Consider the following 21378-nt stretch of genomic DNA (forward strand, 5'->3'; position numbering starts at 1 on the left):
TGCCAGGTTCGGCAGACTTTGTGTTTGTCTTGAAGCCTGCAAATGGGGTTTCCTGGGGCTCAGATGGAGTCCTGATAGAAGCACGAACGGTATCGAGGTCAAGACTATCTGTAGTATCGTTCAATGCCTGGCAATCTCACGACAGTGCTGACAACTACCGTACAGATCACCGCTCAAGACCGTGCCTTCGCGGATTTTAACGTTAAGCTGGATCATTGTACTATAAAGCGAACTTCACAAGAGGCACTTAGTACAGAGAATACACTAACAATATAAGTCTACCAAAGGATTGTTGGAGAGGGCTGTCCAAGGTGTACGGGGTACGGCAATCGACCCATTTAAAGCTCTTTGGCTTGTGGTAATCTTGAACGCCACGTCATGAACTAGGGCTTCGCGGGGACTGAGATAGCGAAAATAAAACAGAACAGATATACGCACAGCGCACACGACTTAGGCGCGCCGCACTTGCGGCGCACCAGTCGTCCGCGTTGTGCGTACCGCATTTCGCATGTAGAGCGCTACAGCGGTTTAAGATATACACCTTTATTTAGACCAATCAGAGATGCGAGAGAGAAGTCCGTGGGATCGCATGTAGAGAGATACACCCCTAATTTGAGTATTTTGCGCATTTTTGCATTCACATTGAGCCACCTGTAAGCGCGCGAAGGCAGAGGGGAAGAGCTGCGCACCGCTCGCCAACGTCGCGCTGCCCCCTCCCCGCGCGCTTGGAGGCATACGCCTCGTCGGAGTGATAGTTAGTAGCCACGCCTGGTGTGGGCCCAGTTGAGGCGCGCCTGAGTGCGGGATATGGGGAGCACGAGGTTAAACCACAACGCGCAAGCTCGAGAGAGCGCGCAACACGGCTGCTGCATAATTGGTTAAGTGATGTGGTTCCTGTGCAACATAGATGTAGATGGCGCCTAGACTTGTTGCTAACTTAAGCGCCATCCTAGAGGAGATCGCTCCGCGCCATCCGGTACTACATTATGAGCATCCACAACTACAGTAAAGTGTCTCGATAAGGAACGGGCGACATTTAATATTCTTCAACAGACATCAAGCTCGCTTTGTACCCACTATCAGTCAACTGTATGAATTAGTATGTATTTTACCAATTCAGAGCGTTGAGAGAAAGGTAGTCTATTGAACCTTGGTTAATAGCCCCCTGAAATTTTCGAAGTCTTTTGATCAGCGCTGTGTGGTGTAGTAGCACGCACAAAATCGTCAGATGTGGCACCCTAGCGACAAACACAACAACAGCCGAGCTAGTCGGCCCTTGTTGGCCTGCGCTGAGATGTCCCCCAGCAGTTCGGCCCTTCCGGGACAGTGATGTCTCGTCCTCGCCGAGACCAAGTACCCCAAGCCAGTCAATCACGGAAGCCAGCTGAGTTACCTGACTCCGGAATTAGAAATCCCGTGCCCTCCGCCAAAGGACGGACGACGGCCCTCGTGGGCTTTTACGGGTCGCCGAGAGCAAAGGCTTCTCGACTCAGCATTCAGTGCCCGGGACTTACGGGAACACCGGCTCGCAGCGGTGGCGAGACTTTTCCTTCGCGCTTCGCGAGACACGCGCCCAACCCGGGCCGACCTTAATCTCTTGGCGCTACCAGTCAGCACCCTACAAGCTATGCCTCTCGGGTGCTGACAGCAGACATAATCCGGCCCGTGCAGGGACTTACTGGAAGCGCGTGCACGTGTTGTGGACCTAGAAAATTCTGCTCTGTTTGGTTGTTATCTCTGTCGGGCACCCTGAAGGGGCGCCTCTACTATTCCTAAGATCCCATACAAATACCAAATGAAAGTGGGTGGTTTTGGATCTCGGCCGACCCTTCGCTGAGCGCAGCGACGCTTGAGCTCGGTTGGTCCGGATAAGGCGTCCGGATAACTCTTCGAACTCGGCTGAGCCGGATAACCCAGTGAACTCGGCGGAGCGACCCGTGAACTCGGCGGAGCGACCCGTGAACTCGACTGCGCGACTCCCGGACTCAATTGAGCCTGGTTACCGTATCGGACGGTACATGGTACCGTTTAGCCGAGCTCGGCGGCTTGAACTCCCCATGATCTCGGCTGAGTGTGTCCAGTGCCTTCCTGAACTCGACTGGGCCTTCATCACTGGGCCTGCCACGTGTCACCAGGTCGAAGCCGGTGTGTCTTGAGTATCTGACACCATCAGCCGAGTTCAGCGGTCGTCCACCAGCGCATTCTTGCCCACTGAGCTCGGCATCCCGCCGAGTAGTACTTGGCTCCTGGTACGTTGTTCCACTGCGGCCATACAAAACTTGATGTTCCCTACACCACAACTGCCCCGGCCATGCTACGAGCCGGAGTGGTGAGTGGCCTGGCCAACTGGATGTGTCGCACGCTTGATTTCGTCCAATCCGATCTGTCGCAAACACTCTGAGTTCACATTTCCCGAATTCGAGTGGCCAGAAACGCCCGCAACGCCAGCTCGACGCCCTTGTTCCGTGAAGGTGAGACTTGCTTGAGCCTTGATCTTTGGTATAGGCCTTGTCTGATGCGTGGGCGCCGCTCTGTACACATGTAGGTGCCCCTATCGCTCGCACCAAACCCGGTGTCGGATCACTTCAGCATCGAATCAACCTGGATGGTGGTCTCGGCGTGGCAGCCGGTAGCAGGGACTGAACCATATGAAGTCAGCTGGTGCCCCTGTCGGAAGGTCGGAGTACTAGCGGTGATGTTGGGTCTGCCGCAGCAAAGCGAGTAGGTGATGCAGGTGTCGGGGAAGTGCTCGATTGGCTGCAATACCGACGAAGCCGAGCATCTCTGTCTCCGTCAAAATGAGCAGCCATGGATGCTGCCAGCGACTCGGCTGACCCGGTAAGCACGTGCCTCTCGTTTCGGTGCGTCGAGTGGAGCCTAATAGTTGTCTTGGCATGCTACAAGGCACCGGGAACTCGGCAGGTCAAGAAACGCTTCCCCGATCGGGCCGCGCTGAGCTCGAAATCCAACCCAGCTGAGCTTATTGGCGAGAAGTGCAGCAGCAAGTTGAACTCAGCTGTGTCCGAACTCGGCTGTCCTGACGACTAGCTGCTATCCGCTGACCTTGAACTCGGCTGGACTTGAGCACAACCTCCGCTTGATCGGCTCAACTAGCCTGGTAAGTGTTTGCCCCACTCACTTTGGTGCGTTGAGTTAGCTCTGTGTCATTTTATAGCCGAACAAGGCGATCCTGATGCGTTTGATGCTCCAGTCGAGTTGTTCTGAACGGGTCGAGCTGGGTTCAGTGGTCAACGGACCTTGACTTCGGCATGTCTCCCGCTCTGTTAGACCAGCTTACCCCGACTGGGCTCAGCTTGGTTGGGATGGTGGTGAGCAAGCTCGACTGGAACAGCACTTCATTCGGTCACATTCCAACTCGGCTCGCCGCGAGCTCGGCTGCGTTCAAACTCAGTTTGAATTCAATCTCTTCGGTTCAGCTGTGAAGCGTGTTCAGCCTCAGCTCGGCTACACCTCGAACTCGGCATGAGCGCTCTCCAATCGGAACATGGTGCGTTTACCAGCACTCAACTAGGCGAACTTCCGAACGCGATCTCACTGAAACTTGGCGTACCGCAACTCAGCCCAGTGTTTCCTTCCGTTGAAGTGAGTACACTTCAGATTGGCGCCATCCAACCCGGGGCACTACTGGAACTCGGCATCCCATTCCAGCTTGATCGTACTCCAATGTTCTCGGCGTCGCAGCAACCCAGTGCGAACGCGACCACATTAGGACGCAGCGTGATCTCAGCCTCGCTTCAGCTCAGCTCTGCTCGGACTCGGCTGCGCATAACGTCGGCTCGACCTAGTTCGTCTCGGCTGGAATCCGACGAGAACCGGGCACAAGACCGAGATGTACTGGAACTGGACGCGAAACGGCCCAACTTGATCGTGGCTTTGCTTCGGCAAGGTTGCTGTTCAATCGGCTCCACTCCAACGACCAGCGCTTCTTCGAAGCGTTGCTCGAACTCGGCTCCGTTCCGGCTTGGTTGAACTCGGCCTCACGACATCTCGGTGTTAAACTACTTCCACGCAGAGTGCACTGTCTCGCTTCAACTCGGCTCTGCTTGAACGCATCTCGGCTTCAGCTTGACTGTGGTTCAACTCAGTTGGTGCTGACCTCGGCTGCACTTGTACCTGATCCCGATTCAGCTCGGATTCAAGACAAACCTCTGCTGCAATTCGCCTAGGCGCCACTTGATCCCCATGTTCTGTGGCTCTGCCACGAATCAACCCGGGTCTAGCGCGACTCATGTTCACCTGGAATTGATTCCGCTTCAGCTTAGCCCAGTTGAGCAAGGTGAGAGGCAAGCTCGACTGAGCGAACGACACAGCTGGCTGCCTGACCAGCTCTGTCCCTTAGCGGAAGTATCAGCGCTTTGAAGGGGTGTTTCGACTTGGCTATGCTCGACCCCTGACCAAGCTCTGCTCATGTTGGCTCAATGTGAATACGATCGCGGCCGCGTGGAATCCATTCCTCTTCAGTCCAGCTTTGGATGTTGGGTACACCTTTGCGACGCCGTGACTCGGCGATTTCACCGACTCAGCTTCAGGCTGACCGCAGATAAACGCGATGGTAGCCCTACGTCGGATCGAGTGAAGTCGGAGTTCATCTTCAAAGCAGGTGTCTGCTTCTGCTCAGCTACGGATCAACTCGGCTCCCGTTCGAGATCGCTGGCACGTCGACATTCTCGGCGACGCGCCTGCCCAGCGTGCCTCCGCTGAGCTTTGCTCAACTCCAGCTTTGCTGCAACTTCGGTTTGTTCACCGCCGCCGCGCATCGACCGACTCGGCTAGCCGCCTCTCGGTAAACATGGAGTGATTACGGCTTCACTGGAACATCGTGCGAACTCGACTTCGCTTCGGCTTTCCTGCTTGAGCGTGGCTCCATATCAGCACAGCTCCGCGTCAGCACACCTGCGCTCCAATTCAGCTTGAGCGCACAACGGGAAGATCGTTCATCGACTTGGTCGGAGGTCCCGGCGGTCGTACCCAAGGGTGTCGATCGTACCGCCGCATATCACACACAGTGCCCCAGTGGGTGTTCACGGACCCAGTGACGAGTCAACACAGCTTCGGCATCGACGGCTGACTCGCTCAATCTGTGCAGACGCACCATCACCTCCCTCAGCTTCTTCACTGGGTCGTTGTCAGACCAGCTGGGCTTAACCGCTCAGCTCGGCAACTCGGCTGAGACTTCGCGCCGACTCCAACGCTAACCCGGCGAATGGGCTTCTTGCTTTCCAGCTCCATCTTCGCTCACTCCATTTCGATATCATGTAATTCATATAATCCATACAGTTGACGCAGTATCATTCTTCGACTCGACCCAGCCTGCTGTCTTCACTGAGTCGGCGGATCATCACTTTGGTGCAATAGCCTTAGACCGCATCTGCAACTTGCACCATTTGCAGACGGGTTTCACATTTCTTCGATTGCCCCTAGTCGAGTGGAAAGGTTTCCCACGAGACGTTCGGCATCGAATCCCAACTCGGGCATTTCGCGCTGGATGCCCTCGTCGCTCGTTGTATCAGGGGCGGACGGTCCCCTGGAGCGACGGCTTGACTGTCGTCGTCCGCATCGTCACCGAGCTCGGCTGCGAGGTTTTGTTGGGCTCGTCGAGGTTTCTCCATGCGCCCAACATGCAGCGAGAACTCAGCTACCCCGCTGAGCAACTCGGCTTTCTTCAATTCTTCATCATAATCTCCGATATTTCCATCTCTTCCTCGGTCTTGGGTGCGGTCGTCGCCAAACCGAACGGTTGGGACCGCTTCCATCATCATGTCGGCGATCCTTCCGCCAGCTGAGTTCGGCTTTGTGTGAAGCGAGCCCCCAGCCGTCGCTGGGCTGGCCCAGCTCGGCAAAGATCTCCCCTTGACCATCTTGCTCAGTACTCGAAACTTGGTTGACTTGGTACCAACGAAAACAAACCACCCTGCTCCCGGGTCGCGGCACCAGTTGTGGTGTAGTAGCACGCACAAAATCGTCAGATGTGGCACCCTAGCGACAAACACAACAACAGCCGAGCTAGTCGGCCCTTGTTGGCCTGCGCTGAGATGTCTCCCAGCAGTTCGGCCCTTCCGGGACAGTGATGTCTCGTCCTCGCCGAGACCAAGTACCCCAAGCCAGTCAATCACGGAAGCCAGCTGAGTTACCTGACTCCGGAATTAGAAATCCCGTGCCCTCCGCCAAAGGACGGACGACGGCCCTCGTGGGCTTTTACGGGTCGCCGAGAGCAAAGGCTTCTCGACTCAGCATTCAGTGCCCGGGACTTACGGGAACACCGGCTCGCAGCGGTGGCGAGACTTTTCCTTCGCACTTCGCGAGACACGCGCCCAACCCGGGCCGACCTTAATCTCTTGGCGCTACCAGTCAGCACCCTACAAGCTATGCCTCTCGGGTGCTGACAGCAGACATAATCCGGCCCGTGCAGGGACTTACTGGAAGCGCGTGCACGTGTTGTGGACCTAGAAAATTCTGCTCTGTTTGGTTGTTATCTCTGTCGGGCACCCTGAAGGGGCGCCTCTACTATTCCTAAGATCCCATACAAATACCAAATGAAAGTGGGTGGTTTTGGATCTCGGCCGACCCTTCGCTGAGCGCAGCGACGCTTGAGCTCGGTTGGTCCGGATAAGGCGTCCGGATAACTCTTCGAACTCGGCTGAGCCGGATAACCCAGTGAACTCGGCGGAGCGACCCGTGAACTCGGCGGAGCGACCCGTGAACTCGACTGCGCGACTCCCGGACTCAATTGAGCCTGGTTACCGTATCGGACGGTACATGGTACCGTTTAGCCGAGCTCGGCGGCTTGAACTCCCCATGATCTCGGCTGAGTGTGTCCAGTGCCTTCCTGAACTCGACTGGGCCTTCATCACTGGGCCTGCCACGTGTCACCAGGTCGAAGCCGGTGTGTCTTGAGTATCTGACACCATCAGCCGAGTTCAGCGGTCGTCCGCCAGCGCATTCTTGCCCACTGAGCTCGGCATCCCGCCGAGTAGTACTTGGCTCCTGGTACGTTGTTCCACTGCGGCCGTGGAGTGTGACACAAAACTTGATGTTCCCTACACCACAACGCTGACTCCTTCCTCTTGAGCCACGGCGCTGGGGTTGGAGGTGAATCTGGAGGTTCAGCCTCAATCGTGATGGCTACATAGCAATCCAGAGTGAGCTGTAGCCGAAGCCCATTTGTCCTGGTTGCTGGCTTGTTCCGTTCACTGCGTGCCACTGCTGCTATTTGCCTCAGGCAGCTGGCCCACATGTATTCCAATTGTTGTGGGGCTCTCCATGTCATTCCTTCGTGGACGACTTGGTTTCGAATTTGCCACAGCAGTGCGTATCCCATACTACACAGACTCCACCAGATCCGCCCGAGAGCGTCTTCGTAGTCTTTGTTCCATTTACCATAGCATTCCAAAAGCACTCGCCGCATTCTGTCACTGACAGGAGGAGCTACCCGTGACGAGATGTAACTCTTATACGCCTTGAGACGACTGCTGGATATTTCATGGCCAAGCCAATGCTCCACACAACGACTCCAAAACTGTTGGGCTCGCTTGCAGCCCCATGTAATGTGCGTGATCGTGACCTTGCCTGCCGTGACGTCCTGGGCGAGAAGACAGCCATCCGTCGGACGCTCGCCTTCGTAATGCAAATTTAATTGTTGAGCGGCCATTCGATAGGCCACCCAGACCTGGTAGTTTGTCAACGTGTTTCGATGCGCCCAAAGCTGTTGCGGTAGTTGACTCTGGAGACCTCGTATCCAGTCATCTCGTTCACCTCGGACTTCCCACGTCTTGAGCAGCTTATCGAGGTCGGGACGGGCGTGTACCCGAAGCTGTTTCTTAGGCTGCATCTTCAAATCCTTTATAATGTTTCGATTTCGGGTCCTTGCTGGTACTTGCCAAGGGAATCCGTGAATCCGGGTGTGTGCATGGAATACTACTCCGTCCAAGTGCTTGAATAGTTTCGTCGCGTCCTTTTTGGCGTTGCGCTGCGATACGACTTTCCAATTGAGCCCGTTGGCTTGTTGCTGCAGCGTGATTGTAGATATTCCTGCATTGGAGACTCCCACTACAATAGAATCAGCCTCCACTGACCAGACGTAGCTTTGCGTGAGGCACGGTGGTTTCCGTAATAGAAGCTGAGGGGCTGGACCGAGTTGTTCTCCCACTTCAATTCGGGGCGAGGGGAGCAGAATAGCGATCAACCATCGCTCCAGTTTGGCGATGGTGTGTCCAGCCTGACATCCCGGTGCTGTTGGTACTCGTACCGTGTAGGTTGTTCTGTGAGTCCTGACGATTTGAAAGCTCGCGATCGAGGCTACCGCGATTCTGTCGTATTTGGCTCACGATAACACTGGCTCATTACTATCTGGGATCCACGGGTTATCCGCCCAAGCGAATATGCCCCAGAACGCCGTGAGCTCCGGTATTTCCAGTCGGTTTGACGGTAGACCGCCCAATTCCACTTCGACGGACCAATTCAGAGCTTTCCCCATTCAGAGCTTTCCCATTACTAATGGGAAAGCTCTGATTAGACCACAGGGTAAAAAAAGGAGTATTCGTAAATTATGAGAGTGTACCGTAGATACCAGAGTTATTTACGAGACAATACTACAGCGCGCAATCAGCTCCTTTTTATCCCTTTAGCTACGAGGCTTCGTACGGGTCCAGTCTGACCTATACGACAGCTCATAATTGACTACAATTGGCTATAATACATTGTACGGGCTAGGTAGAAGCTCGCAGAGTCAGCCAACAGGTCCAAGCGGACCTGTACCATAGCCACATGTGAGCAAATCAACAAGCTGGTGCTTACCGATATAAGACTCGGGCAGGTTCTCTTCTATTCTACAACTATCGAGCGGCAAATCACACGAAAACCAAAATCCATAAGTATAGGTTTGTTGAGGGGTTGACGAGAGCTGCCATTGGTCTAAATGGTCCGAAACCGCGTTGTGGTTGGTTATGGTACATGTCCAGGGGGACCTGCACTGCAAAGCTCGTAGCTAAAGGGTTATGGATATACCGCCATAATTACTATAAGATGCGGTATTAACACATCTAACTCTCTCATTTAGTATGCAGCTGACCTGCATAGGCAAAGCTCAGAAAAGTATAATACGATGGTGCTTAATCCATATTTTTCTATAGATATCTATTACGAGATTGCTTTATCTAATAAGTACATTTCTTTCGCAAAATACCAGCCCGGTTACTTACGAGCCACTCACGGCGCGCGATAAGTCTGATTGACCCTCAGTTTTGAACTTTCCATCAGCAAGATGCCATCCACCGCGGACCAAGTCCTCGACCGCCTCACGCGCCAGTGGGATGACGAGGTTGCCAACCTTGTGACCAGCCATGGGACCTTCGGCGACGTTGCCCGTCACGTGGAAGACGAAGCATCGGACGCCGAGTCGCCTATCCTCGCTGAGTACACCGCCGCAGGGGGTGACGACACGCTCAAGGCGATGACGAACTTCTCCGCCCCGGAGCTGGACGCTCTTTGGGCCCTCGTGGAGCCTTCAGTAACGATTGTGTGGACTCAAGGCCGCGGGCGTAAACCGTCAATCTCTGGAAAGGACGCGTTGTTCGTCACGCTTACCGTGTTGAAGCACTTCGACACATGGCACAAGCACGCTATCGACTTCAACATCGCCATGTCGACGCTGGAGAAGATGGTGCACCGAGTCATCCAGACGGTCGAACCCGTGCTGTATCCCCAGCTGGTTAAGCGGGTCAAGATGCCAACGCAGATGGAGGCCGGTAACACCTTCGCCAACTATCCTCATGCGCTTTACGCGACCGATGTCAAGTTCCAGCCGGCCTATCATCCACGTGGTCGTTTTACTGAGCAGAAGGTCTACTTTTCGGCGAAGCACAAGCTCTACAGCTTCAAGATTGAGTGCTCGGTGGCACTCCCTGGCCTCGCGGTTGACGTCTCCGATCACTCGCCTGGATCCTGCTCGGATGTGATGATGATGCTGGACAGGCTCTCCGTCCATCGCCAGATGCTGCGCAAGGACGACACGTCGGCCCCTGAGCTTGGAGCTGTGCCGACGCAGTTCCCGGAAATGTGGGCAGTGCTCGTGGACAAGGGGTACCAAGGTGCTGGGCGCGTGCTTCGTACTGTCCAGCCAAAGAAGAAGCCGCGCGGAGGAACTCTGGACCGGGTAGACCTCGCTCGGAACAAGGCCGTTTCATCGGATCGAGTGCTCGTGGAGAACTTCTTCGGCAGAATGTGCATGCTGTGGAAGGCTACCTACGCGACGTTCAAGTGGAATGAGAACCGGTTCGACTGCGTCGCTCGACTGTGCACCGCGCTAACCAACTTTCACGTCGGTCTAATGCCGCTACGCGCTCGTGACAGCGAGCATTACGACATGGTGCTCGCCACGTACCAGTCTATGGGTGACCGCATTCGGACGGAACGGGCTAGGGCCCAGCGCCATTACCGCATGCGCCAGCGACTGCGCTCCCTTACAGCACACGGTCTTCCGGTTCTCAGCGCGAGACTTAGTACGAGTCGGAGGAGTCGGTTTCGTTCTCTTTCTAAGGGCTGCTTTGAGCTACGTTAGACTTGCTTCTACTTGGTATGCGAAAAGAAATAGAACTCTTTGAGACTTGCTGTTTGCCCTACTTTACTTGCCTATGAACTAGTATGCGGACTAACCAACTTGCCACCGAATGAATGTAATCAAGCTCCGTGCAGCTAGAAAGGATTAGGCTGCAACTCCAAAGCGGTAAGAACCACGGAAGTCACAAATGCCAGTTGCCCACTAATACCACACCACGCGCCCTCTTAAACTCCACAATGCACGACAGGGGTTAGAGTGTGACGAACGCAGTACTTCGGCCCGCCACCCCCATGGCTTGGTGTCAAATTGGAAAGTGAGGTGAAGCCTGCTCGCTGTTTCAGTGGGTGTGCTATCGACAACTTGATTTTTAGCACGATTACCATTTTCAGTAACAGTTGATATTGAAGCACAGCAACACATGCGTCGTTTCGTGGATATGATAACTGAACCCCTAAAAATCAATTTTTGAGCCACAAATGTAGCCAACTGTTTTTCATAGGTTCGTACTTATTACGGACACTCACTCGCTGGTGTGATATTTGTGGCGAGATTCAAATCTATTAGAAACAACAGGTGTATTGCGACATAGCTTCATCTGCTTTCTGAAAAAGTCTTGCCCTGAGAAAAAAACGCCTATGTTTGCATTTTCATAAGTTTCTTGTGAAACTGATTATCATACGCTAGGTCAGACGTTTTGCATCTGTTATCTATTGGTAAAATACATACTAATTCGGAATGCTAATGGGCTATTAGCATTCCACCAATCGCCGCTCTCAAATCGAGCCATGAGGGGAATCCAAAGACCACGGGCGGGAATCTCGAGATAATCGTTGTGAGCGCGGGAATCTGGCCCGGTATGTCTGCACTCCTCATTATTCAACTCGCTCTGCTTCTCACAAGTCCCATGGTGACCACCGCATCCAGACCGTTCCAGAGGCGCCTACGTCTAACCACTGCTGATCTGCCACCGTCGCCGCGAAGGTCGGTGCTCTCAAAGCCATTGAGTGGTGTGCTGAAGCATGGTGTGATCTGTCGGCCAAGCCCATCGAGAACTGCTGGCTGCACTCTACTCTGGTCGCGAAGACCGACATGAACTACATACTGCAGTAAATCAGTGCATTTGCAGCTTGCATGTGACGCGTCAAACCTTTAATGCTCAATATACCTGCTTCTTTCCATGTATATCAGGTGTTCCTAATCGAGACACTTTACTGTACCAGATAAGCAGCTTCTTAGTGCAATAACCCACTCGCGATGATATCAATTTACAGAGAGTAGCGGCAATAAGAAAGGGTCAACAACTTATAATTCTGACAACACATAAATATTGAATTATACAGGGCCTCTATTTAGGTACTGAGTTTGTCAAAGTGATGTGGCATACACACAGCAGTCGAAGTTCCCGCGCCTTTTTCAAACTCCAAGGACAGAGGCACAGTGGCTCCGAGCACACGCAGTGGCTAAACCACTGCCGTCACACTTACTTTCTCGCCGCCATTGCCCCGCAAACTGCCGCTAAGGAAGACCATGAGCGCCTGCAGTTTAAAGCGGAGGTGTTGTCCAACGTGCACATGTTGGGTTTGCACAAGCTCAGCGAGCTGACACACACTGTAATGGGCCCCAGTTACATAAGTAGGTAGATTGACAGTACATATAGTAGTTAAGTCAGTACACGGCTAGAGTGTACTGACGGTCATCGTGATTGGCTGAATTGGGGGAGTCAGACCCCATTTCAGCCAATCAGGCGTTGACCTGCATTTGAGCGGCTCACACGAGACCAGGGGTAGCCGCCCTGGTCCTAACATAAAACAGAGTTGATTTTACCCAAGTCTGACTGCTTTGTCTCATTAAATCCGAGTCTTAACTAAGCTTCCTCACTGCTACGTGTAAGCTAGTAACGGACACACACCTGACCCGTTACACCTGGTAACACTTAGTAGTCCTTCCAACGACCAAGACCAAGATGAGCCAAGTCCTGACGTCCGGACCTTCAGGGGCAACCCTGGAGCATGGTGCCTTCCCCCATCTCACGCGGATTGAGTGGGAAGCTCTCCACCGCCTCGAGGCGGTGTCCGGAGAGGCTGTTGTCACCTCGCTGCTGAGCTCAGTGATGCCGGAACAACAGCGCCAAGCTGCCCAAGAATTTATGGAACGCGAGCTCGCCGACGCGAATCGGCGGGTTACAACTCCCTCGCGCTCCTCGAGGAACGACGTCGTCAAACTGGAGACATCGACATACTCCGGTGTGGGTGACGACCGGCTTCCGCTGAACCGCTGGTTCCGCGAGATCGACATCGCTATCGCCTCGCGCATGATTGAAGCGCCGGCGGCCAAGGTCAACTTCCTACTCTCCCGGCTGTCCGGGAAGGCCAAGGAGTGGGCCCTCGGCAAGCTCGTCGTCGACCAGCACGCGTTCCGCACCTTGGATGCGCTCCAGAGTGACCTCCGGCTCGCGTTCGAGCCGCCCCAAGACGAGTCGCGCGTTCGTGCTGAGTTCTTCGCCCTCAAACAAGGCAAGATGTCCATGCGCGACTACGTCCAGAAGACACGACACCTTGCGTCGTGCATTGTCACCCACCCCATTGACATGGCATCTCAGGTGCATGTCTTTGTGTTCGGGATGCGCGAAGGCATGACGCGGTACTGTCTCACGAGAGTCGAACCCTCCTCGCTCGAGGAGGCATTCGCCCTCGCGCTCCGCGAGGACTACGTGGTGGCGGCATCGTACGCGCGCGCTATGCCAGACGTCTCTCGGGTATCCGCACCCGAGCCCATGGAGATCAACGCAATTGAGGCGTCGGGTGATTGACGGCGCTCGGCTTATGGTGGGGGAGGAGGTCGGAGCGCTCGTCCTCTGACTTGCTTCCGCTGCCGGAAGATTGGACATCGCGCAGCAGAGTGCCGCGCGCCAGCCCCAGTTCTCGCGCACGTCGGTGCCGACGCTAGCCCGGCCGCCCAACCAAAAGACGGCCGGGACCAGTAGGTGCGGGGCGCCCTACTGGTTGGAACGAAGATCCGGGTCCTCCGGTGGCAACCCGGCCTTCTAGCCCTCTCGTGCTATATGCACGTTTTAATGACACCACTACGAGTGGCGACTCGAGGCTGATCATCGTCAGCCTCCATGTCGCCGGCGCCCGACGTCCACTGCACGCGCTCCTCGACTCAGGAGCGACAAACAACTTCTTCCGCGCGTCGTGTCTGTCGGTGCTTCCTGCGAGCGTTCGCGTCCGGAAGGGTCCGGGCGAGGTGGAAGTCAAGCTTGCGGATGGCAAGGCCCACCGCGTCGCGCGACGCAAGGTGTCCCTGCCGTACACGTTCGACGGCTTCCGCAGCAACGACGACTTCCTGGTGATCGAGATGGATTACGCGTTCGACTGCATTCTGGGGGATCCCGTGGCTTGCACGGTATCACCCAGAGATTGACTAGCTGGCTCGGTCAGTCAAGCGTCGACGTGGCTTCGACGTACGTGAAGTGTTCACGCATCTCTTGGTGGCTCCAAGAGACTGGCCTCACGTTACCATCGTGGACAAGACAGCCACGACGCAAGTTGTGCACAGAGCGAATGATGGCCCTCTCTGCATGGCATGTGCCGTGCTGTTGGATGATGATGATGATGTCCGGATGACATCACGTGGACGCGATGACGGACGCGTGGTCGAGCGACGTGCGCTCCCACACAGTAAGAACAAGTCGGCGGTCGAGCATGGGGTCCCGTCGAGCAACGAGTCGACGGACGAGCGTGGGTTCCCGTCGCACAATGAGACGGCGGTCGAGCGTGGGTTCCCGTCGCACAATGAGACGGCGGTCGAGCGTGGATTCCCGCCACAAGTTGAGCAGGCGGTCGAGCATGAGTCGCTCCCGCACAACGATGTTGCGTCTGGGAGCGTGGTGCAGCCGCGTACCGCCGGTGTGATCGATTGTGGCCTCTCACACCTAGAGGAGGGTGAATCATCGTCGAGCGAGAGCAATGCGTCTTCTTCGAGCACCCGCTCGAAGCGAAAGAAGAAGTCCAAGCGACGCCGCCTGAAGCCCCGTCGAGAACCGTCAGCGACTAAGGACCCACTGAAGGAGTCGGTGTGCGCTCTCGAGTACGTGGAGGGCGCTCCACGACGATCGCGCGTCATCGAAGTCGCGAGTCCGCCTCGCGATGCCAACACAATCACGCGTCTCCCAGGACTCTCCTGGAAGAACTTCCTGCGAGACCTGAAGACAGGCGAGATCGAGCAAGTGTGTCTGATCACCGAGGCGGTCCCGGTGGATACGCTGCACGCGGTCAAGGTCGAGGATGCGCCGACGAGGCCCAAGCACACCGAGCCCAAGACAGCGCGCGAGAAGCGCTTCGCAACGCAGTCCTGGGTAGCTCTGCGTGAGTCCGGTAACCCCGTGTACGAAACTGCCCGCGAGTACGCGGACATCTTCCCCGACAAGATCCCCGCTGAGCTCCCGGCGGACCGAGGCGTGCGCCACGAGATCGACCTCGCGCCTGGGACGAAGTACTGCGTGACGCGGTAGTGGCCACTTCCACGTGACCAGGTGAAGGCAATCGACGACTTCTCCGAGAGCCGCCGCCGGGCAGGCCACGTGCGCGAAAGCATCTCGCCACACTCCAGCCCGACCTTTTGCGTCAACAAGGCAACGGGCGGGTGGCGCATTGTTCACGCGTTCAACAAGTTGAACGATGCCACCATACCCGCATACCCGCGCAGACGCCAATCCCGCGCAAGGACATGGTGCTGGACTCTATGGCGGGAAGCGTGATCTACAGCGCCATCGATCTGACCGATGGGTTCTACCAAATACCCATGCGAGAGTGTGACATACCTCTCACAGCGGTAAGCACTCCGAGCAGCATGCTCTGGGAGTGGCTGGTGATGCCCCAAGGTCTGAAGAACGCGCCGGCCACGTTTAACCGCATGGTCTCCCATGTGCTGCGCCCGCTCCGTGACTTCGCACCGAGCTACTTCGATGATATCTTCGTGCACAGTCGCGCCGAAGGTGACCTTAGCGCTGTCGAAGTCCACCTGAAGCACCTGCGGCAAGTCTTCCAGGTGATGAGGGAGAACAAGCTCTACACCAACTTGAAGAAGTGCGTGTTCTGTGCACCGGAGATCGCTGCTACGTGAGCAAGGACGGAGTCCGCGCCAACCCTGAGAAGGTTGAGTCAATCTGCTCTTGGCCGACCCCCACGAGTCCCACTGAGCTTCGTCAGTGGCTGGGCATGGCGAACTACTTGCACAAGTACACCAAGGACTACACGAAGTTAATCCAGCCACTGTCGTCGCTGCTGAAGAAGGACACCACGTGGTCGTGGCGAGAAGAGCACCAAGCCGCATTTGACTCGGTGAAGAGGGGTCTGTCATCCGCCCCTGTTTTGATGCTCGCGGACGATTCGAAGCCATTCCACGTCGTCTGCGACGCGAGCGACTTTGCCATCGGGTGCGCCCTGATGCAGTTCGACGACGAGGGTCGTGAGCGGGTGATCAGCTACCAGTCCCGCCAGCTCAAGCCGGCGGATAGGAACTACCCAGTGCACGACAAGGAGCTCCTCACCATGCGCTACGCATTGGTCAAGTTCAGGGTCTACCTGCTCGGAGAGCAGACGTTTGCGGTCTACAGTGTAGACTCTACACTGACCACGCATCGCTGCGAACTGCGATGAAATCCCCGCATCTGTCCCAGCGCATCGCCCGCTGGCTGTCTTTCTTCTCCGAGTACAACTTCATGGTGCACTACAAGCCTGGCAAGAACAATATCCTCGCCGACGCGCTGTCTCGGCGTCCAGACTACGACCCACGTGAAGGCCTCGAGCGCCAGGCAGCTGACGAAGACGATGAAGACGCGTGTGCGACGTGTGTGACGTCGGGGTTGAACCTGACGAGCGTCGCCCCCAAGATGCCGCTTCGGGACGAGATCGCCGCAGCGTACGAGCATGACGCGCAGTACGCCAGCATCCTGGCCCACCTCCGCTCTCCAAGCGAGGCGACATTGAAGGCTCTGTCGCGCTCGACCCGCCGCCACGTCGAGCGATATCGACTTGATGGCTCCCTGCTGACGTACACCATCGACCGATTCGATGCCCCGAGAGTGGTGGTGCCGAATGACGAAGACCTTCGCGCCCGGATCATCCATGAGTACCACGACGCTCTGATCGGGGGTCACTTGGGACGCGAAAAGACCTTCGCGGCGGTGGCGCGATAGTTCTTCTGACCCCACTTGTACAAGTGGGTGCGCAAGTGGGTGCGCACTTGCGAGATCTGCCAGCGAGTATAGCCCTCGCCGTCATCGCAGGCTCCGCTGCGTCCCCTTCCGGTCCCCACGGAAGCCTGGCGCTTCTTCTCGATGGACTTCATCTTCGGTCTTCCACCGACTCGAACGGGCGCACGGGAGTCCTCGTTTTCGTCGACAGGTTCAGCAAGATGGTGGATCTCGTTCCCGTGGCTGCTACGGTTACTGCGGAAGAGTCCGCAGCCCACTTCGTCGACGCCGTCTTCCGCCTTCATGGTCTGCCCGACTCCATCGTCTCGGATCGGGATCCGAGGTTCACGTCCGCGTTTTAGACTGAGCTGTTCAAGTTGCTTGGAACGAAGCTGGCGATGTCCCCGCGGCTCATCCGGAGACGGATGGACAAACCGAACGCGTCAACCGCGTCGTCGAAGACGTGCTCCGCAGCTACGCCACGTCGTTTCCGAGCTGGAGCGCTTTCCTGCCCCTGACCGAGTTCGCTCTGAACAACGCCGAGCACTCGTCGACGGGCATGACTCCATTCTTCGTGAACTCCGCGCGCCACCCGCGTGTACCCGCTATGCATGCTATGGGCCAACCCACGGCGGCTCGTGCCTCTACGCTTGGTGGGGGAGGACCTGCCGCTGAAGACTCACCGCCGACCAAGACGACGGCAGAGTCGTCGCCGGTCGAATCACCAGCGCCGCCACGCTTACCAGTGACCGAATCAAGCGCGGATGCAGCGACACGATCCCAAGTGAAGAAGGCCCTGACTGCACCTCGCAGTGCGGTGACACCGCTCGCAGACTGGACGGAGCGCACTCTGATCGACCCCGCTGGCGCTCCAGCGACAAAGCAGCAACCGGCTATTCCCGCTAACTACGCACCGAAGTCCTCGGCGGGTCCCGCAGACCACTCCGCGGTCTCCGAGTTTGTGCAGCAGCGTCAGGCAATCACACGTTTCGTGCGGGACGCACTGCAAGCTGAAGTGGACAAGCATAACGAAAATGCAGACAAGCGTGGGCGCAAAAACAAAAATTCATTTCGCACGGGTGTGCGGTGGAGTCCCTCAGAAAAAAACTAATAAACTCCCACACGTGTCCTGCCACGCAACTACGGGGGGGGGGGTTACCCCTGCAAGCCAAATACCCAAAGACAACGAGAACTAGTCCCGAGATCTCTAGGCCTCACCTTGTGTACCCTTGTAGCAAGACTCGGATCTTTATCTAGCGTAATTCCTAGAAGACGTGTAATATGAAGGGGTGGATATGGGGTTCCTTACACTCGCAGGCAGAGACTTAGGTTAACTCTGTCGCGGATGCACTTGTACAGCGAGGTAACTCTTCTCACTGTACGACAACTTGTTGTACAATATGTACGAGATCTACTGGAGATCTCCTGCCGCAGCTAGTCTGCGGGTCCAAACCAAAGTGCGAGACGCACACCAATACCTTACTAAACCGTTTAGAGTGTCCTACTGTCGAACACTGAGAGCTGATCTCCTGAGTCCAGACAATGCAACACACTACGTTACTAGAAGGTTACCGGGGAGGCCAAATCAATCCAGAACCCCGAGTACACTCCGCAAGTAGGTAGGAAACAGTCACAGTACACACGTAGGCGCTAACCGCACAACACAAAGACTAATATGAAGAAGTACCTTGTCTCGTCGTTGGAAATTCTGAACTGAACTGCCTATCTACCGGCGGCTCATCTGCCGGCCAACCAACCAACCGGTATGCTGCACGCCTTTACCTCATGACGTCATCTGCTGTCTCCATGCGATGTCATCGTCCTTGTTACGGGCCTCCCCGTTCTGGATCTCCGTAAATACGCCATCGGGTTTCGTAATCAGTCGCCGGCCTTCTATACGGGACGCCGAGCTAGGGTGTCCCACAATTCAAGTAGCTCACTCTCGGGTCACCTTCGGGTAACCTCCGGGTCCATCGCCTCACAATCCTTCAACCCGCATTACGACAGGTGACCATGTGCTACTGTCTACCGAAGGCATCCGCTCCTCCGCCGTGACCAACCTCGGTGCCAACAAGCTCGCGCCGCGCTTCATCGGCCCGTTCAAGATGATCAAGGTTCTCGGCGACGCGTACACACTGGACATCCCGTCGTCGCTGCGTCTTCACCCGAATTCTACGTCGGGCGCCTCAAGCGATATCATCCTGCCGATATTCCGACCTCTGATCACCAGGATTCACTGGCGGGTAATGTACCCGACGCTACTCGCGACGCCAACACCCATCACCCAAGCCTGTACCGTCGCGATGGCCCTCCTCCGATTGTCGACTCGGCGGGTGAAGCGCGCTGGATTGTGGACCGCATCGCTCACCACGAGGACCCATGTCGTGCAAACGGGCGTGGGCGTAATCCAGTCCGAGCTCCTCGTGCGATCCCAGCCGCGCGACGTTACCGAGTACGCTGGCTTGGGTTTCCACCTGACGAGGACACGTGGGAGACGCGTGCACCTCTTCTTCGGGATGTCCCCGATGTTGTTCGTGACTATGAGGCGAAGGTCGCTGCTGCTGACGAGACCACGGAGCTCCCCGCGGAAGCTGAAGCCTTAAGTGAGCGTGATGATGGAGCTCGCGGTGGCGTTCATCGCGAAGACTAAGAAGAAAATCCGACGACGACCGCCGGACTCGAACCGGTGACCTCCGCCTTGGTGGCGCAGCGTTCGACCACTGCGCTAGCTAGGCTTCGAGTCCCCTCGACGACGCTCTCGGCCTGGTCAAGTTTGGAGCGACTGCGCGTGGCAAGTGGCAAAAAGGATTCGCGTGAGGCTTGAACCCACGCGTCACAGCTCAGCTCGGTGAGCGCTTGCCCACTACGCCGCACCACCGATGGTCGCAGGTGTCGAAGGTGTCCAAGCTGGTCTCGCTGCCACGTCGGTTCGGGTCGACGGTTACGCGACCCTTTGTCGGGGTTACTTCGAAGGGTCGTCTCGAAGAGTCGCGCCACGCTGATCGCCATCCTGTGTCTCGACACTCACCGGGTCTCCGCTCCGTGGGCATCACAGTTGCGCTTGTCGTCAAGCGTTGGTGTCGCTCCACATGCTGCGTCGTTTCCACGTCCACCGTCCCTTCGGGTGTCCAGGGATGTCCGCAGCCACTTGGGGCACTGCGCATTGCATCGGCGTGTGCGCCGACGAGATGTCTTGGTGTGTGCACACTTGCTGCACCTGCGTCGTCCTGTGTCAATCGGTAGCGCGAGCGCCGTTCCTCCGCCGCCTCGGTCGTCCATGGTGTTCTTCGGGTGTTCTTTCGGAAATGTGTCTTTTGCGCTTACGTTGCGTAAGCGCAACTTTGAGAGGGGGGGGTGATGTAATGGGCCCCAGTTACATAAGTAGGTAGAGTGACAGTACATAAAGTAGTTAAGTCAGTACACGGCTAGCGTGTACTGACGGTCATCGTGATTGGCTGAATTGGGGGAGCCAGACCCCAGTTCAGCCAATCAGACGTTGACCTGCATTTGAGCGGCTCACACGAGACCAGGGGTAGCCGTCCTGGTCCTAACATAAAACAGAGTTGATTTTACCCAAGTCTGACTGTTGGTCTCATTAAATCCGAGTCTTAACTAAGCTTCCTCACTGCTACGTGTAAGCTAGTAACGGACACACACCTGGCCCGTTACACACACCGCCGATACGTATTGTAGCTACAGTAATATGCGGAGGCCGTGGACAAGCAGGGCGTCGTGGTGACTCACAGCCAGTGCACTTGAAGATCGTGCGCCTCAGGAAGACGAGTACGACGACGATACCAGTGCCTGTAGCGTCGAAGTCCTTTGTCGATCGGGCCAAGTAATAACGTACCTAACCTGTTTCATTTATTTCGTTGAGTCAATACGTTTAAAGCTCCGTAAGATTTGATTTGACTTGATTATTGTATATACCTTCAGTACTTTAATCGTTGAACCCTTTCTTATTGCCGCTACTCTCTGTACTACCTCCACTCGGAAATAAAAGGCAGTTTCAAACTATTTCCAATTTCGCAAGTTTTATATCCTCCTCAAGAAGATACCTCGCTAAACAAATGTGTATCCGTTCGCATCATTTCGAAGAGGGATGGGTGGAGAGGTCCTGATTCGAATCTCCCGCCCAGTTCACTTCGCAAGTTCAAGGGAGAGCAACAAGCTGCTGCACGATCGTAGAGCATGAAGTCAAGGCTCAAGCCCCAAGCCGCGTGTGTGAGGCTCCTCAGTGAGTACTTGATTGGGTAGACTCGCGCGGAACGCTCGTGTGCTAACGGTCGTGCTGTTTGTGCGTATGTATGTCCAGCATGATCGCAGGCTAAGGAAGACCCCAAGGCAGGAGGTAAGCGCGCGACATATGTCGGTCAAGTGGAGAGCGCGTCTAGACATCCAGAACGCGACTATGCTTGTAATGGGCCTACTACTACGGCTTACGCGTATGCGCACGTGTATGAGGAAGCGTAGGTTTCTTTTACTTGAGTTAAGTATACTCGAGATCCACGAGTATATTTTAAACAAGATAAAGACCCCAAGTAGCGTGTTTTGGTAAAAGATGAGAACTGCTATTTGTGTTTTATGTTTCTGACTTCCTCTAAAT

The 21378-nt window shown here is 55.8% G+C and overlaps 4 protein-coding genes and 1 pseudogene across 5 annotated transcripts; 2 read left to right on the forward strand and 3 right to left on the reverse strand.

Annotated features, from left to right (window-relative positions):
• Positions 1-2808: 2808 nt before the first annotated feature.
• Positions 2809-3048, forward strand: PHYSODRAFT_335069 (hypothetical protein; the record flags this gene model as incomplete). The annotated part of the gene is made up of 2 exons (XM_009532444.1): positions 2809-2838; positions 2905-3048. 2 exons carry the CDS (start codon positions 2809-2811, stop codon positions 3046-3048), a joined length of 174 nt encoding a protein of 57 aa, XP_009530739.1.
• Positions 3049-5438: 2390 nt separating this feature from the next.
• On the reverse strand, positions 5439-5879 carry PHYSODRAFT_335070 (hypothetical protein; the record flags this gene model as incomplete). Its single annotated transcript, XM_009532445.1, has 1 exon — positions 5439-5879. The coding sequence occupies one exon, from the start codon at positions 5877-5879 to the stop codon at positions 5439-5441; it is 441 nt and encodes a 146-aa protein (XP_009530740.1).
• A 1049-nt stretch (positions 5880-6928) lies between these two features.
• On the reverse strand, positions 6929-7915 carry PHYSODRAFT_514257 (hypothetical protein; the record flags this gene model as incomplete). The annotated part of the gene is made up of 1 exon (XM_009532446.1): positions 6929-7915. A coding segment is annotated over one exon (987 nt), but the record flags the coding sequence as incomplete, so codon positions are not given.
• A 1839-nt stretch (positions 7916-9754) lies between these two features.
• PHYSODRAFT_513607 (hypothetical protein) lies at positions 9755-10576 on the forward strand (the record flags this gene model as incomplete). Its single annotated transcript, XM_009532447.1, has 1 exon — positions 9755-10576. One exon carries the CDS (start codon positions 9755-9757, stop codon positions 10574-10576), a length of 822 nt encoding a protein of 273 aa, XP_009530742.1.
• Positions 10577-19435: 8859 nt separating this feature from the next.
• On the reverse strand, positions 19436-19507 carry PHYSODRAFT_t1248 (annotated as a pseudogene). The gene has a single exon. The product of its transcript is annotated as a tRNA-OTHER (tRNA).
• Positions 19508-21378: the final 1871 nt, after the last annotated feature.

This window comes from Phytophthora sojae, assembly GCF_000149755.1.
Source record: "Phytophthora sojae unplaced genomic scaffold PHYSOscaffold_6, whole genome shotgun sequence".
Classification (NCBI taxonomy): domain Eukaryota; phylum Oomycota; class Peronosporomycetes; order Peronosporales; family Peronosporaceae; genus Phytophthora; species Phytophthora sojae.